Consider the following 15367-nt stretch of genomic DNA (forward strand, 5'->3'; position numbering starts at 1 on the left):
CACACCTGCCACAAACATCTATCCACCATCTATCTCTGCTGCATACACTCACCCGCCACACGTAGTCTACCCCAATGAGGTCATCATCATCCATGAGGTGGACTCGCCGCTTCAATACAAGTTTACCTTCTTTGGAATTCACTGCTTTAAAGAACCTGTCAAAACATCTGAAAGAATGAAGAAAATATTCATACTATAAATCTAAGATATTTTAAAACATCATATTCTATGCAAAAAAGAAAAAAATGCATTAAAAACAGTACAAATGAGTTTTCAAGAATGCTATAATACTGAGAAACTTTGAAAGTTAAGATATTATACATGTACTATTACATGATAAGGAACTTCACTCACTTCATGCCATTTTCTGTGAGCAAAGAAGGATCGAGCTGTAATATGTTGTTCTCAAAGAAATCCTTGTTAATCTCTGGATCCAAATCAGGTTCATCTCCCATCAACTTTGAAAACCACTTGAAGCAAGACTCACGATCCACAGTGAAAACTGCATTCTCTGCTAGACAGTTCCATATTTGTTTTGCTTGAGGGGCACATAACCATAACTGCCCATCCTGCATATCAAGACAATTAGTAAAGATATTCTGCATCATGATGATTTGGTTTGCTTAAGGTTTAACAATGCAATAGAATATTCATTATCTTCAGTTCTATACCAACTTTTGGTGTATAAAACAACATATAAAAACTTCATCCACAGATTTACATATTTCTATATTTCAAATGCTAGACACTTACCTTTAATAAAAATCTAAGAAAACTTAGTCGTTCTTGAACTTGGTATATGTGATTATATCTTCCATCTGGTATTATATCTGCAGGATTCAAATCAGGGTTCTCTGGAAATTAATTAAAACATGAGTACATTATGGGACACATCTCAAGACAAGGATCACAAAGAATCATTTCAATAATATTACATTAAGAAGAAGTTTGGAATAGAGTACTATTGTGTGTGTGTGTGTGTGTGTGTGTGTGTGTGTGTGTGTGTGTGTGTGTGTGTGTGTGTGTGTGTGTGTGAGAGAGAGAGAGAGAGGAGAGAGAGAGAGAGAGAGAGAGAGAGAGAGAGAGAGAGAGAGAGAGAGGAGAGAGAGAGAGAGAGAGAGAGAGAGAGAGAGAGAGAGAGAGAGAGAGAGAGAGAGAGAGAGAGAGAGAGAGAGAGAGAGAGAGAGAGAGAGAGAGAGAGAGCGAAAACATAAAAAGCCACCTCAAAAGTAACAGACAATTAAACTTCACAGAAAAAATTAACTGGAAAGAATTAGACTTTCCAGTTAAGTTAGGAGTCCAGTTAGAGTCCAGTTAGAATTAGGAGGAGGAGGCAGTAGACACCTGCCGAAACGATAATTACTCCCAGTGAGGTCTAAAGCACTGTTCAGGGGGTGCCGCGAACTTATCATTAAACCCAGCTGTGACCTCACTGAACGTTTCCCTTTGTGTCTCACAACACAAGGGGGCAGTCACAGCCTGCCCTTTAAAGACAACTCTCTTCCTCCACACAAAACTACATGCACCTAATAACACACACACCCTTCACTCAAAAATTCTAAAATCATCATGGCGACTCCTACACCAGCCTCGGAGTCCCTATCTAGGGAGGGGACCATAAATGTCCCCAGGTCGGACTGCCTTTCTGTCGACGACCCTAAGTGTCTTGACACCCCCCTCAACTTTTTCTTCATTAACTTCTGCAACATTTGCGGTCTAAGATCTAATTTTCAATCTGTAGAACACCACCTCTCCTCTTCTAAACCTCATCTTCTTTTCCTCACTGAAACTCAGGTGTCTGAAGCAACTGACAGTAGCCCCTTTTCTGTTCCCTCCTACTTTCTCTATCCTCATTTTCGATCCAAAGCTGGATGCTGCGTTTATGTGCGCAATGACTTAACCTGCTCTCGTGCCCACGCTCTTGAATCTTCCGAGTTTTCCACCATCTGGCTACGACTACAGAGTCACTCTCATACTAAATTTATCTGTGCTGTATACCTCACTCCTAACTCCTCTGACTATAAGAAATTCTTTGACTACTTAACTTCCAAAGTGGAGCACATTCTGACCCTCTTCCCTTTTGCAGAGATCTCCATTCTTGGAGACTTCAATGTTCACCACCAGCTTTGGCTTTCCTCTCCCTTCACTGACCATCCTGGTGAACTAACCTACAACTTTGCTATCCTCCATGACCTAAAGCAATTGGTGCAATACCCTACTCGTATTCCTGACCGTCTTGGAGATATGCCCAACATTCTTGACCTTTTCCTGACCTCTAATCCTTCTGCTTATGCTGTCACCCTTTCTTCTCCGTTGGGCTCCTCCGATCACAATCTCATATCTTTATCTTGTCCTATCACTCCAATCCCTCCTCAGGATCCCCCTAAGCAAAGGTGCCTCTGGCATTTTGCCTCTGCTAGTTAGGGGGGGACCTGAGGAGGTATTTTGCTGATTTTCCTTGGAATGACTACTGCTTCCGTGTCAGAGACCCGTCTTTGTGTGCCGAGCGCATAACAGAGGTGATAGTGTCTGGCATGGAGGCATACATTCCTCACTCTTTCTCTCATCCTAAATCTTCTAAACCTTGGTTTAACACAGCTTGTTCTCGTGCTATACATGATAGAGAGGTGGCCCACAAAAGGTACTTAAGCCTTCCATCACCAGAATCTCATACACTTTATATTTCTGCCCAGAACCATGCCAAGTCTGTTCTCCAACTAGCCAAAAACTCCTTCATTAACAGAAAATGTCAAAACATTTCAAGATCTAACTCCCCTTGTGATTTCTGGCATCTAGCCAAAAATATCTCCAATAACTTTGCTTCTTCTTCTTTTCCTCCTCTACTTCAACCAGATGGCACCAGTGCTATCACATCTATTTCTAAAGCTGAACTCTTTGCTCAAATCTTTGCTAAAAACTCTACTTTGGACGATTCTGGGCTTGCTCCTCCCTCTCCTCCACCCTCTGACTACTTCATGCCACCTATTAAAATTCTTCGCAATGATGTTTTCCATGCCCTCGCTGGCCTAAACCCTGGGAAGGCTTATGGACCTGATGGGATCCCTCCTATTGTTCTCCAAAACTGTGCCTCCGTGCTTGCACCTTGCCTAGTCAAACTCTTTCAGCTCTGTCTGTCAACATCTACCTTTCCTTCTTGCTGGAAGTTTGCCTACATTCAACCTGTTCCTAAAAAGGGTGACCATTCTAATCCCTCAAACTACCGTCCTATTGCTTTAATTTCCTGCCTATCTAAAGTTTTTAAATCTATCCTCAACAGGATGATTCTTAAACATCTATCACTTCACAACCTTCTATCTGATCGCCAGTATGGGTTCCATCAAGGCCGCTCTACTGGTGATCTTCTGGCTTTCCTTACTGAGTCTTGGTCATCCTCTTTTAGAGATTTTGGTGAAACTTTTGCTGTTGCCTTGGACATATCAAAAGCTTTTGATAGAGTCTGGCACAAAGCTTTGATTTCCAAACTACCCTCCTACGGTTTCTATCCTTCTCTCTGTAACTTCATCTCAAGTTTCCTTTCTGACCGTTCTATTGCTGCTGTGGTAGACGGTCACTGTTCTTCTCCTAAATCTATTAACAGTGGTGTTCCTCAGGGTTCTGTCCTGTCACCCACTCTCTTCTTATTATTCATTAATGATCTGTCCGCGGCCTCGCTGCACAAGACTTTCTTCTTTCTCTCACCCCTATTCTGTCCACCTCTCTAATGCAAGAGTTAACCAGTATTCTCAATCATTCATCCCTTTCTCTGGTAAACTCTGGAACTCCCTGCCTGCTTCTGTATTTCCACCTTCCTATGACTGTAATTCCTTCAAGAGGGAGGTTTCAAGACACTTATCCACCAATTTTTGACCACTGCTTTGACCCTTTTATGGGACTGGCATTTCTGTGGGCATTTTTTTTATTAGATTTTTGTTGCCCTTGGCCAGTGTCCTTCCTACATAAAAAAAAAAAAGAAAAAAAAAGACTTCAATAGAAACTGAATAAAAAATTAAATAAATCCCACTTCACTGCCTACCCACCTTTAGCTGCTATTCTGATATTCTTCATGTAGGTAGTGAGGTTGTCGGCCACAAGCACCACCAGGGAATGTTGGTTCTGCAGTTTGGAGATAATGTCATGTCGGTAACTGACATGAGGTGTTGGCCGTTGATGCTGAGAGAAGTTGGGTGGTGCCTCACTGTATGAGCAGCAAATTTCACGTATTTGCTTGAGGGCAGGAAGCACCCATTTGTCATGCTTCAGTTCATCAACACATCGGTCAAGCCAGTGTTTCTTTTGGATGTCCCGGTCCTGCAGTGTGTGAAATCTTTGGGTGATTCACGGATTAAGCAGATAAATAGTTCAACCAAATGACTGGTAAACATGTTGATATACTGATTAACTGGTTAACTCAACTGGTTAACTTAACAGATTAATTCCTGAGTAATTGAATAACTGAAATAGTAAAGAGCAAATGGTAAATCTAACCATTAATTATTTAATTGATTATCAAGTAACAGCATAAATTATAATAATTCTCAATAAATAACAAATATATAGATGTAAACTAAAATACAATAATGCTTAACTAAGGCACAGAGAGAGAGAGAGAGAGAGAGAGAGAGAGAGAGAGAGAGAGAGAGAGAGAGAGAGAGAGAGAGAGAGAGAGAGAGAGAGAGAGAGAGAGAGAGAGAGAGAGAGAGAGAGAGAGAGAGAGAGAGAGAGAGAGAATTAAAGCCTCACCTGTGAGCAGGAGTAGTCAAGGATCTTGACATGGGCATTGAGTGCCTGGTCCATGATCTCAGTGGGCACATCATCTGAGTGGGCCAGCGACCACAGAAGTGACAAAACCTACCACGAAGGAAACACACTTTCAACAAGAAATTAATCACTTTGCTTATACCTGAGAGAGAGAGAGAGAGAGAGAGAGAGAGAGAGAGAGAGAGAGAGAGAGAGAGAGAGAGAGAGAGAGAGAGAGAGAGAGAGAGAGAGAGAGAGAGAGAGAGAGAGAGAGAGAGACCACATGATTACTTCATTATATGACCTACCATACTCTATTTTATTCAATATCTTGCAATTATTGCATGCTGGTCTCCTGTAAGACAATGTCATCTCTGCTTTCCTGCAATGTATTTCTTTTGCTGAGAACTTTTAACTGTAAGTCAGATCCATGTGGAACTGATGGCTTGGTATATAGACAGACAGGTAGTACATATTCAATAACAAGTACATGAATAAATAAAATCATTCAAGACGTTTTTGCTTCCTAAACAGATTGAAGTTCAGAATAAAAACACAAACCTTGTGAGCCATAACACCATCCTTGTCATCTTCTGCTAACCTTCTAATCAATTCTAACAACTTTTCACGTTGCTTTTTACTGGCTTGGCTCCAACTTGTCTGTAATAAAAAGAAAGACAATTAAGAGACTATTCCATGAGGCAATTATTCTTTTTGCCTCTTAGATTATTAGATAAAGGGGTAATGAAGCTCCATAAACCTCTCTTTTCACTATTAACTGATTTAAATCTTTTCCTTACCTTATTTTACAGAGAACCGTTTTGATAAATTTCACGAATCCATTACCATGAAACAATATATATATATATATATATATATATATATATATATATATATATATATATATATATATATATATATATATATATATATATATATATATATATATATATATATATATATATATATATATATATATATATATATATATATATATTTTTTTTTTTTTTTTTTTTTTTTTTTTTTTCTGGAGTCCATGAAATTTTCAAATGTACTCATTATCCTTTAACCCTTAAAGAACCAGGGTTAACTATAGCTGCTTTACCAAGGACCAGAGGCAGTTATAACTACTTTGCAATTTTTATGCTAAATTTCGCTACTTTTTGTCAATATTTGTAGTTCAATCAACAGTAATACTGCCTACAAGCTAGTCAGGCTGATCTCTGTCTCTATCCAGCTCTCACCATGTCCAAACACAGTGAGAGTAATTCTGACAAGTCCAATTCCCTGCCTGCTCCCTCCAACCCTCACACCACAATGCTACACGTTACCCACTCACACTTAACCACTTACTACACATATTGGTGTGAGTGCAACAGGATGGAATTCAATAAACTGTTTAGTAAGTTAGAAAAGAGCTCAAGACACCTGTTTTCACTAGGCACTAGCCATATCCAGTCAGCCAAAACAGACACATGACAGGCAAGTGACACTTCCTCCAAAAATCTCTCCAACTCACTATCTCATCATAACTACTGCACATAATCCTTTAGGGATTAACTCTCTCCTGTCTCTTTTTTTATGTATTAATTTCTCATTACAGTAAAATCGCTCTCATCCGGCATTCGAGTATCCGGCAGCTTCAAGTATCCGGCACATTTTGCTGAGCAGGGCACATACATGTCAACCCGAGATGTTATGACCCTTCACTGTATTGAGAATGAGTTTTTGCTGCAAAGGAGAAGGAGCTGCAAACAAGGAGACATTAGAAACTATTTTAAAGTAGCTTGTAAGGGAAAAGAAGTGGGGCAAACAAGTACAGAATCTGATGATGTTGATGACCCGGAGGGTGTTGAATGAGAGGTGTGGGGAGCGAAAAAGTGTTACAAATACTCGTACATTTTCATTTCTTTATTGTATGCTATACATGTTGGCTAATATTGAATAAAGCAAATAAGTGTATACATACTTTATTTTTGTAACCCATCAACTTATTTATAAGAGGAAAGTATTAAAGAGAATGTTAGTACAGTAGTATTGTGTGTTGGTGAGTGTGAGGTGGCAGCGCGGGTGGCGACACGTGGCACGGCGATCAGCTGATCTTTGTTATGGTAAGATGCGTGAGTGTAGGGTGGTGATTGTGGACATAATTTCACTTCTATTCAAGTATCCGGCAACTTCTGGTATCCAGCATGTCGGCGGTCCCGTTGATACCGGATAAGAGGGATTTTACTGTATTTTTCAAAAATAATTTCAGAATATTTGCACTGATTTGTCCAACATTTCAATAAAATTTTCTAAATTTCTCATTCAGTCAGATGGAACTTGGAAATGCATAAACTCAACTACTAACAAACATAGCTTCCACTTCTTTTTTTAAAAAGCAGATTTTAAGTAGTTTTCATGAATATGGCTGGCAATATAAAAACAACTTTGGACCAACTTACCTGGAAACAGCCAAAAAGGTGATCAAGTTGTTCAGGAGAGAAATCCCATGCCAACTTTGCAAGGAGGTCATGCACGTTCTTTACAATTGCTTCATGCTTCCCATGTTGGGCAGCCCATATATCATCCAGATCTTCTAGTGTAAGTGCCTGTAATAACAGATGTTCTTTAACATAATCATTCACTCATCACAATCACTAGTCTCATTGTAGCCATATGTTCCTATGGATCCATTTTATCTATTAAATATATAATACAAAGGTAATACTTGCTGCAACATTATTATTATTATTATTATTATTATTATTATTATTATTATTATTACTATTATTATTATTAACATTATCATTATTATAATTGTAGTAAACCATGAAAGACCTCAAAAGGAAAGTAAAAAATTATTATAAACTCAAGGTCCCAATGTGGGGCCCAACCCAGTTAGAAAACTAAGATGAAATAAATTTATTTCTTTTTCCTTTAAATAACTGTAATGTACCAGCACAGACAGTATCATTAGCTAGCAGATTCCAAAGCCTTACAACAGTAGGAATAAAGCATCTGGAGAACTGAGATGTATTACGATGGGATACAGTGAAAGCCAAGCTATTCAAAGAAGTTGCATGCCATGTAACAAGAGTAGCTTGAAATGGTAAAGGAAGACTACTGTGTAGTGGATGGTCAGGAGAAAGGAAAACTTTAAACAAGAAAGACAAAGATCAAACTAAGCAACGGCACTTAAGATTTAATTTCAAATCAAGTAATAAAAATTATCCTTGATTGAATACTTTATCCAAAAATTTGAGATGGCTATCAGCTGCCGAGAACCAGACAGGTGCACAATACTCTAAATACGGAAGAAAAAATTATAAAAAGCACTTCCTCAATACACATTAAACAACCAAACTCTGGTAGGTACAGGGTACGAGAAAGATTTAGGAGTTATAGTTAGCTCTGAACTCCATCTGGGGAAACAATGCATAGAAGCCAGAAACAGGGCAAATAGGGTACTAGGATTAATTTTTAGGAGTGTTAAAAGTAGAAGGCCGGAAGTAATATTAAAGTTATACTTGGCGCTGGTCAGACCTCATCTAGACTACGCTGTGCAGTTCTGGTCCCCACATTACAGGAAAGATATAGGTCTATTAGAATCAGTACAGAGGAGAATGACTAAAAGGATACAGGGGATGAGGAGTATTCCTTACAAGGCGAAATTGATGGATATGGATAGGGATGATAGATGGAAATAGGTAGGTATATTTCATACAGGGACTGCCACATGTAAGCCTGGTCGCTTCTTGCAGCTTCCCTTATTTCTTATGTTCTTAAGGGGAGCACCCACCTCCACCTGCAAAGTGGCTCCTTTTAACCGAAAACTTTTTTTCCATTGTTTCATCTTCTTTGTCATTAAAAATATAATACTCGTTGAAATTTTTATTAATCTATAACGAACTGCGCATGCGCAGTGAATTCTTTTCAAAGTTGTTAAAAAAAATTGGATAAAAACTTTTAGAGTCGATGGATCACATTGAAATCGTGCATGGTAGCAGCTAGAAAGATTATGCAGGTTCAGTAAGAAGGTTTTGTCCAAATCTATATTATAAAGTAATCAAAACATTAGTCAAACATAGAGGAAATTTTTTTGTGCATAAGAAAAATCACAAGAAAAAAACCTACTTGAAAAATGAAAATTTCTTCTTACCGATCGTGTGTCACAGTCCCGTCTACTTACATGACAAAAATGGTGACTATAGGACAATAAATAACCCAGTCATTACAGGAAAACCTCAAAAAAGCATGTTTTTCAGGAGAGGCAAAAATAGATCAACTTTCAATAAGATGCCTAAAAATCAGTAGAAACGAGGCTAGCTACCCCTAAAACTTCCCCATTTTCTCTCTTGCTGAGTCAGAGAGAGAGCAGGATTTATAGGGGTTTCATTTATATATTGTTATATTTATAAATCATTGCTATTAGAGGCTCTCTATGCAATGCTGAAACATTGCAAGGCTCAGCGTGTGGTGCCTATAGCTTTTATCGCCTTTTTATACCCTTCCCTGTACTTTGATTTTATTTGATCAGGTTAGTGATGTAAGTGAAACATAAAAGTATTGTTGAATATTTAGTTATTTATTTATTTATATATTTTTGGCCTTTACCGACTAGATAGTCTCACCCCTGGGGTATCATGGAAGTAGTTGCGTCATCGGAAAGGGATATTTATTTTTCCTTTTTTCTTTCCAGCATAGATTTTGCTGTAGAGAAGGACAAATTGTAAGCCATTGATAGAGAAATAAGCAATTCTCTCTATGGCAGCTTGTCGCGCGCGGCCATCGAGACGCCACCACAGCACAGCAAAAATGGGGGGGGGGATGGGGAAACCGCTCTCTACCTAAGCCTAAACTTGTCAGATCCGTGATTATTGTATACCAAACGTTTCTCCTATCATGTGGGATGAATTTAAGCAAAAAAAAAAAAAAAGTGAAAAAAAATAATTTTCAATGCAATTGGAGGTGGGCGCTCCCCTTAAGACAGAATCATCAACCTAAGTTTTTATGCATTTGCACAACAAGCCAACTTATTGTGCTGCAGAGGAAGCCACCTGATGAAGGTGCTTCTCGAAAGTTTGAAATCCAGGGTAACCATAGGCAATTTAAAATCATACACTCACTAAATGCAAGGTTTTTACTATAAGTTAATTCTATTAAGGTCATCTTGCTAAAGGTGCATAGTGATACCCTCAGCATAAGCAATCATTTTACATGAGATGCCACACCACATATCACCAGTAAAAAGAATAAAAGGCAAGGAACCAAGAACACTCCCATGAGGAACACCTGACCTGACTTTGATTTAAAGAACTAAAAAACGTCAACTATTCTTTGTTGCCTATTAGATAAAAACTGAGATCAAACAATAAGAATTTGACCACCAATCCTCATCATTCATAATTTAAAAATTATGGCAGGGTGATTAATAGTATCAAAGGCAGAGCTTAAGTCTAAAGAAATTACTAATCTCATGATCACTATCCAAGACAAACTGAAGGCCATGAGTTAAGGTTAAAAGGGCATCACAAGTTCCCAAACCCTTACAGAAGCCAAACTGAGGGGAAGGAAAAAACTCATTATAAAACTATGGAGACATTTGACCTGCAAACACTCTAAATCTTTTGATAAATCTAGTGTTACAGAAATAGGTCTACACTGACCCTGATCAGGAAAAACAGAAGCAGATGCACCTTTAGGAATAGGAGTTTCATTCACGATTCGCCAGTAAGCTGGAAAATTTCTACAACATATCATAAGATGGTGCAATAGATGTGGAAATTTCCACTTGTAACATGCATACTATCAATGCATTACTGGTTTGTGTTGTGACCTGTATACAAGTTGTAAAGTTATATTAAAGGAGTAATTAAGGTTAATCTAGTACAAACTAAGTATTAGTTATTAGATTAAATAAAAGCAATGTAGAAGCGCATGAAAGGAGTATAGCTTTTGCTTCTGACACAATGAGCTGGAAGCTCACAAAGGAGTGAGTTTGCCTGCCTTAGCAGCAGTTGCCAGTCACCTAACAAGTCTTATTAAAATGTATCTTCACCACTCTATTGCTGCCAGTAGTTAAATTCGCTAAGTTACTAAGAATTTGAAAGCTTGGAACCAAGATAACTGTAAAGAAGCTGTCTTGGCTATGAAAACATGACCAGTCACTAGCCTGAACATCAGTGACTCCAATTCACCAACCAGCCATCACTCAAATCCTAGCCATGTATACCACATATACCATGTATAACTAAGTTATCAGTTATTTATAATTATATTTAGCAATGCTTTCTGTGATCGTGTGTTAGCTGGAAGACAATTGGGTAAGTGAACAGATCAAATAGTTCCCACAATAGAATTATGGCCATTTTTCCTTGTTAAAGATGCCATAATTATCTTATTTCAAGCATCCACTATAATTTCCATTATCCCTATATATAAAATAATTCAATAATTAATTAGCAGATTACTACATATTTAGTACAATGTCTTATCATAGGTAGTACATACATAATTATGATATTACATTCTAGACATGCTTTGCACTTATTGTGACATCATGCCACACCTATGAAAATGCTGATTTATAGCATATTGTGCTATGTCCACAAATAACTTGATCTTGAACTTTTCACATTACATATGCTTAATGATCATCACATGTGTTGAAATGACATACACAGTGACTGTCAGTATAACTCATTATTTGACTGTCAGCATAATTCATTACTTTAAGTATCCTCATAACAAGTAGTAATGTAATTAAGTTCTACAAGACATACTCTTCAGTGTGAAACATTACTTCAATTACCCCATAAAGATCTTTTGAATGATTTGTAAATATGAATGTAATTTTAACTTTATAAAACTAGACAAGGATTTTTCTATAATTCATACATGCACATACAACATAAGAAGGTCGTGCCCCTTGGAGCTGCACTAACAATAATAATAATAAATTCATGAATAATAACTGATTGGAAGATAGGTAACATTATTATAATCATCCTTTCCTTCAATTCTTCTCTTTTTCTTTAAAATGATCTACTCACTGCATCACACGTGCCTTTTTCTCAATGAAAACTTCCCCACCCCCAAACATATAAGCAGCACAACACAACACTGTCAAACTCTCTCTCTGATACCAGACTCCCTCCAGGAGCATCCCCAGAGTGGGATGCCATGGCAGAAGCACCTCCATTCTCCTGATCCAAATACTCCCTCCTAAATTCTTGAAATCATCAGCCTATATTGGCATTTCTTTGAAGCATGTACTTCCTAAGCATATCCTTCAACTTTTCAAAGGACCTTTCTCTTTCATTGGGACCTTCATTTCCACTGACATGCACTTTCCTTACAAACTCCACTAATCATCCTGTCACTATGACCATACCATCTCAATGGGTTCCTTTTTCATTCATTCCAATATACATCACTGTTTCCATAGTTACTCTTACCATATATATATATATATATATATATATATATATATATATATATATATATATATATATATATATATATATATACAGACGTACCTCGGTACTTGACCATAATCCGTTCTGAGGTGGTGGTCGAGCACCGATTTGTTCGAACACCGAAACCAATTTTCCCATAAGAAATAATGGAAAGTCTGGGGAAGAAATACTCGAACAAACTGCGTACGTCTTACTCCGCTGGCGGTCTGAGTCGAACTGACGCTTACCCGCTGGCCGAGAAGGGCCGAGAAGGGCCGAGAAGGGCCGAGGAGCGCGTTCGGGTCGACTCGGCTAGTCGAGTACCGAAAATCTGTTCGAGGTCCAATGCATTTTCTACTCGAATTTTTTGGTCGAGCACCGATTTGGTCGAGTATAGAGGCGGTCGAGTACCGAGGTACGACTGTATATATATATATATATATATATATGGTAATGCCATATATGCCATATATGCCAGAGTGGGATGCCATAGCATCCCACTCTGGGGATGCTTCTGGAGGGAGTCTGGAATATAGGAGGCAGTAGACACCTGCCGAAACGATAATTACTCCCAGTGAGGTCTAAAGCACTGTTCAGGGGGTGCTGTGAACTTATCATTAAACCCAGCTGGGACTCACTGAACGTTTCCCTTTGTGTCTCACAACACAAGGGGGCAGTCACAGCCTGCCCTCTAAAGACAACTCTCTTCCTCCACACAAAACTACAAGCACCTAATAACACATACACCCTTCACTCAAAAATTCTAAAATCATCATGGCGACTCCTACACCAGCCTCGGAGTCCCCATCTAGGGAGGGGACCATAAATGTCCCCAGGTTGGACTGCCTTTCCGTCGACAACCCTAAGTGTTTTGACACCCCCCTCAACTTTTTCTTCATTAACTTCTGCAACATTCGCGGTCTAAGATCTAATTTTCAATCTGTAGAACACCACCTCTCCTCTTCTAAACCTCATCTTCTTTTCCTCACTGAAACTCAGGTGTCTGAGGCAACTGACAGTAGCCCCTTTTCTGTTCCCTCCTACTTTCTCTATCCTCATTTTTTATCCAAAGCTGGATAATGTGGCTTTATGTGCGCAATGACTTAACCTGCTCTCCTGCCCACGCTCTTGAATCTTCCGAGTTTTCCACCATCTGGCTACGACTACAGAGTCACTCTCATACTAAATTTATCTGTGCTGTATACCTCTCTCCTAACTCCTCTGACTATAAGAATTTCTTTGACAACTTAACTTCCAAAGTGGAGCACATTCTGACCCTCTTCCCTTTTGCAGAGATCTCCATTCTTGGAGACTTCAATGTTCACCACCAGCTTTGACTTTCCTCTCCCTTCACTGACCATCCTGGTGAACTAGCCTAAATTTTGCTATCCTCCATGACCTAGAGCAATTGGTACAACACCCTACTCGTATTCCTGACCGTCTTGGAGATACACCCAACATTCTTGACCTTTTCCTGACCTCTAATCCTTCTGCTTATGCTGTCACCCTTTCTTCTCCGTTGGGCTCCTCCGATCACTATCTCATATCTTTATCTTGTCCTATCACTCCAATCCCTCCTCAGGATCCCCCTAAGCGAAGGTGCCTCTGGCGTTTTGCCTCTGCTAGTTGGGGGGACCTGAGGAGGTATTTTGCTGATTTTCCTTGGAATGACTACTGCTTCCGTGTCAGAGACCCGTCTTTGTGTGCTGAGTGCATAACAGAGGCGTACATTCCTCACTCTTTTTCTCATCCTAAACCTTCTAAACCTTGGTTTAACACAGCTTGTTCTCGTGCTATGCATGATAGAGAGGTTGCCCACAAAAGGTACTTAAGCCTTCCATCACCAGAATCTCATGCACTTTATATTTCAGCCCAGAACCATGCCAAATTTGTTCTCCAACTAGCCAAAAACTCCTTCATTAACAGAAAATGTCAAAACATTTCAAGATCTAACTCCTCTCGTGATTTCTGGCATCTAGCCAAAAATATCCCCAATAACTTTGCTTCTTCTTTTTTCCCTCCTCTATTTCAACCAGATGACACCACTGCTATCACATCTATTTCTAAAGCTGAACTCTTCGCTCAAACCTTTGCTAAAAATTCTACTTTGGACGATTCTGGGCTTGTTCCTCCCTCTCCTCCACCCTCTGACTACTTCATGCCACGTATTAAAATTCTTCGCAATGATGTTTTCCATGCCCTCGCTGGCCTAAACCCTCAGAAGGCTTATGGACCTGATGGGGTCCCTCCTACTGTTCTCCGAAACTGTGCCTCCGTGCTTGCACCTTGCCTAGTCAAACTCTTTCAGCTCTATCTGTCAACATCTACCTTTCCCTCTTGCTGGAAGTTTGCCTACATTCAACCTGTTCCTAAAAAGGGTGACCGTTCTAATCTCTCAAACTACCATTCTATTGCTTTAATTTCCTGCCTATCTAAAGTTTTTAAATCTATCCTCAACAGGAAGATTCTTAAACATCTATCACTTCACAACCTTCTATCTGATCGCCAGTATGGGTTCTGTCAAGGCCGCTCTACTGGTGATCTTCTGGCTTTCCTTACTGAGTCTTGGCCGTCCTCTTTTAGGGATTTTGGTGAAACTTTTGCTGTTGCCTTGGACATATCAAAAGCTTTTGATAGAGTCTGGCACAAAGCTTTGATTTCCAAACTACCCTCCTACGGTTTCTACCCTTCTCTCTGTAATTTCATCTCAAGTTTCCTTTCTGACCGTTCTATTGCTGCTGTGGTAGATGGTCACTGTTCTTCTCCTAAATCTATTAACAGTGGTGTTCCTCAGGGTTCTGTCCTGTCACCCAATCTCTTCTTATTATTCATTAATGATCTTGTAAACCAAACTTCTTGTCCTATCCACTCCTACGCTGATGATACCACCCTGCACTTTTCCACGTCTTTTCATAGACGTCCAACCCTTCAGGAGGTAAACATATCACACAGGGAAGCCACAGAACGCTTGACTTCTGATCTTTCTAAAATTTCTGATTGGGGCTGAGCAAACTTGGTATTGTTCAATGCCTCAAAAACTCAATTCCTCCATCTATCAAGTCGACACAACCTTCCAGACAACTATCCCCTCTTCTTCAATGACACTCAACTGTCCCCCTCTTCTACACTGAACATCCTCGGTCTGTCCTTTACTTATAATCTGAACTGGAAACTTCACATCTCATCTC

The 15367-nt window shown here is 39.2% G+C and overlaps 1 protein-coding gene across 5 annotated transcripts in view; it reads right to left on the bottom strand.

Moving 5' to 3' along the window:
- Nucleotides 1–15367, bottom strand: part of LOC135092995 (probable ubiquitin carboxyl-terminal hydrolase FAF-X) — a 301879-nt gene that overhangs the window by 203063 nt on the left and 83449 nt on the right. For all 5 annotated transcript variants that reach the window (XM_063991852.1, XM_063991861.1, XM_063991828.1 and 2 more), the window contains exons 10-16: nucleotides 7185–7331; nucleotides 5299–5397; nucleotides 4741–4848; nucleotides 4038–4308; nucleotides 754–854; nucleotides 355–569; nucleotides 53–167 (exon numbers count right to left, since the gene is read on the bottom strand). In XM_063991852.1, the coding sequence (XP_063847922.1) occupies nucleotides 53–167; nucleotides 355–569; nucleotides 754–854; nucleotides 4038–4308; nucleotides 4741–4848; nucleotides 5299–5397; nucleotides 7185–7331 (1056 nt within the window). The remainder of the gene's footprint in view (nucleotides 1–52; nucleotides 168–354; nucleotides 570–753; nucleotides 855–4037; nucleotides 4309–4740; nucleotides 4849–5298; nucleotides 5398–7184; nucleotides 7332–15367) is intronic.

This window comes from Scylla paramamosain, chromosome 3, assembly GCF_035594125.1.
Source record: "Scylla paramamosain isolate STU-SP2022 chromosome 3, ASM3559412v1, whole genome shotgun sequence".
NCBI classification, from domain to species: domain Eukaryota; kingdom Metazoa; phylum Arthropoda; class Malacostraca; order Decapoda; family Portunidae; genus Scylla; species Scylla paramamosain.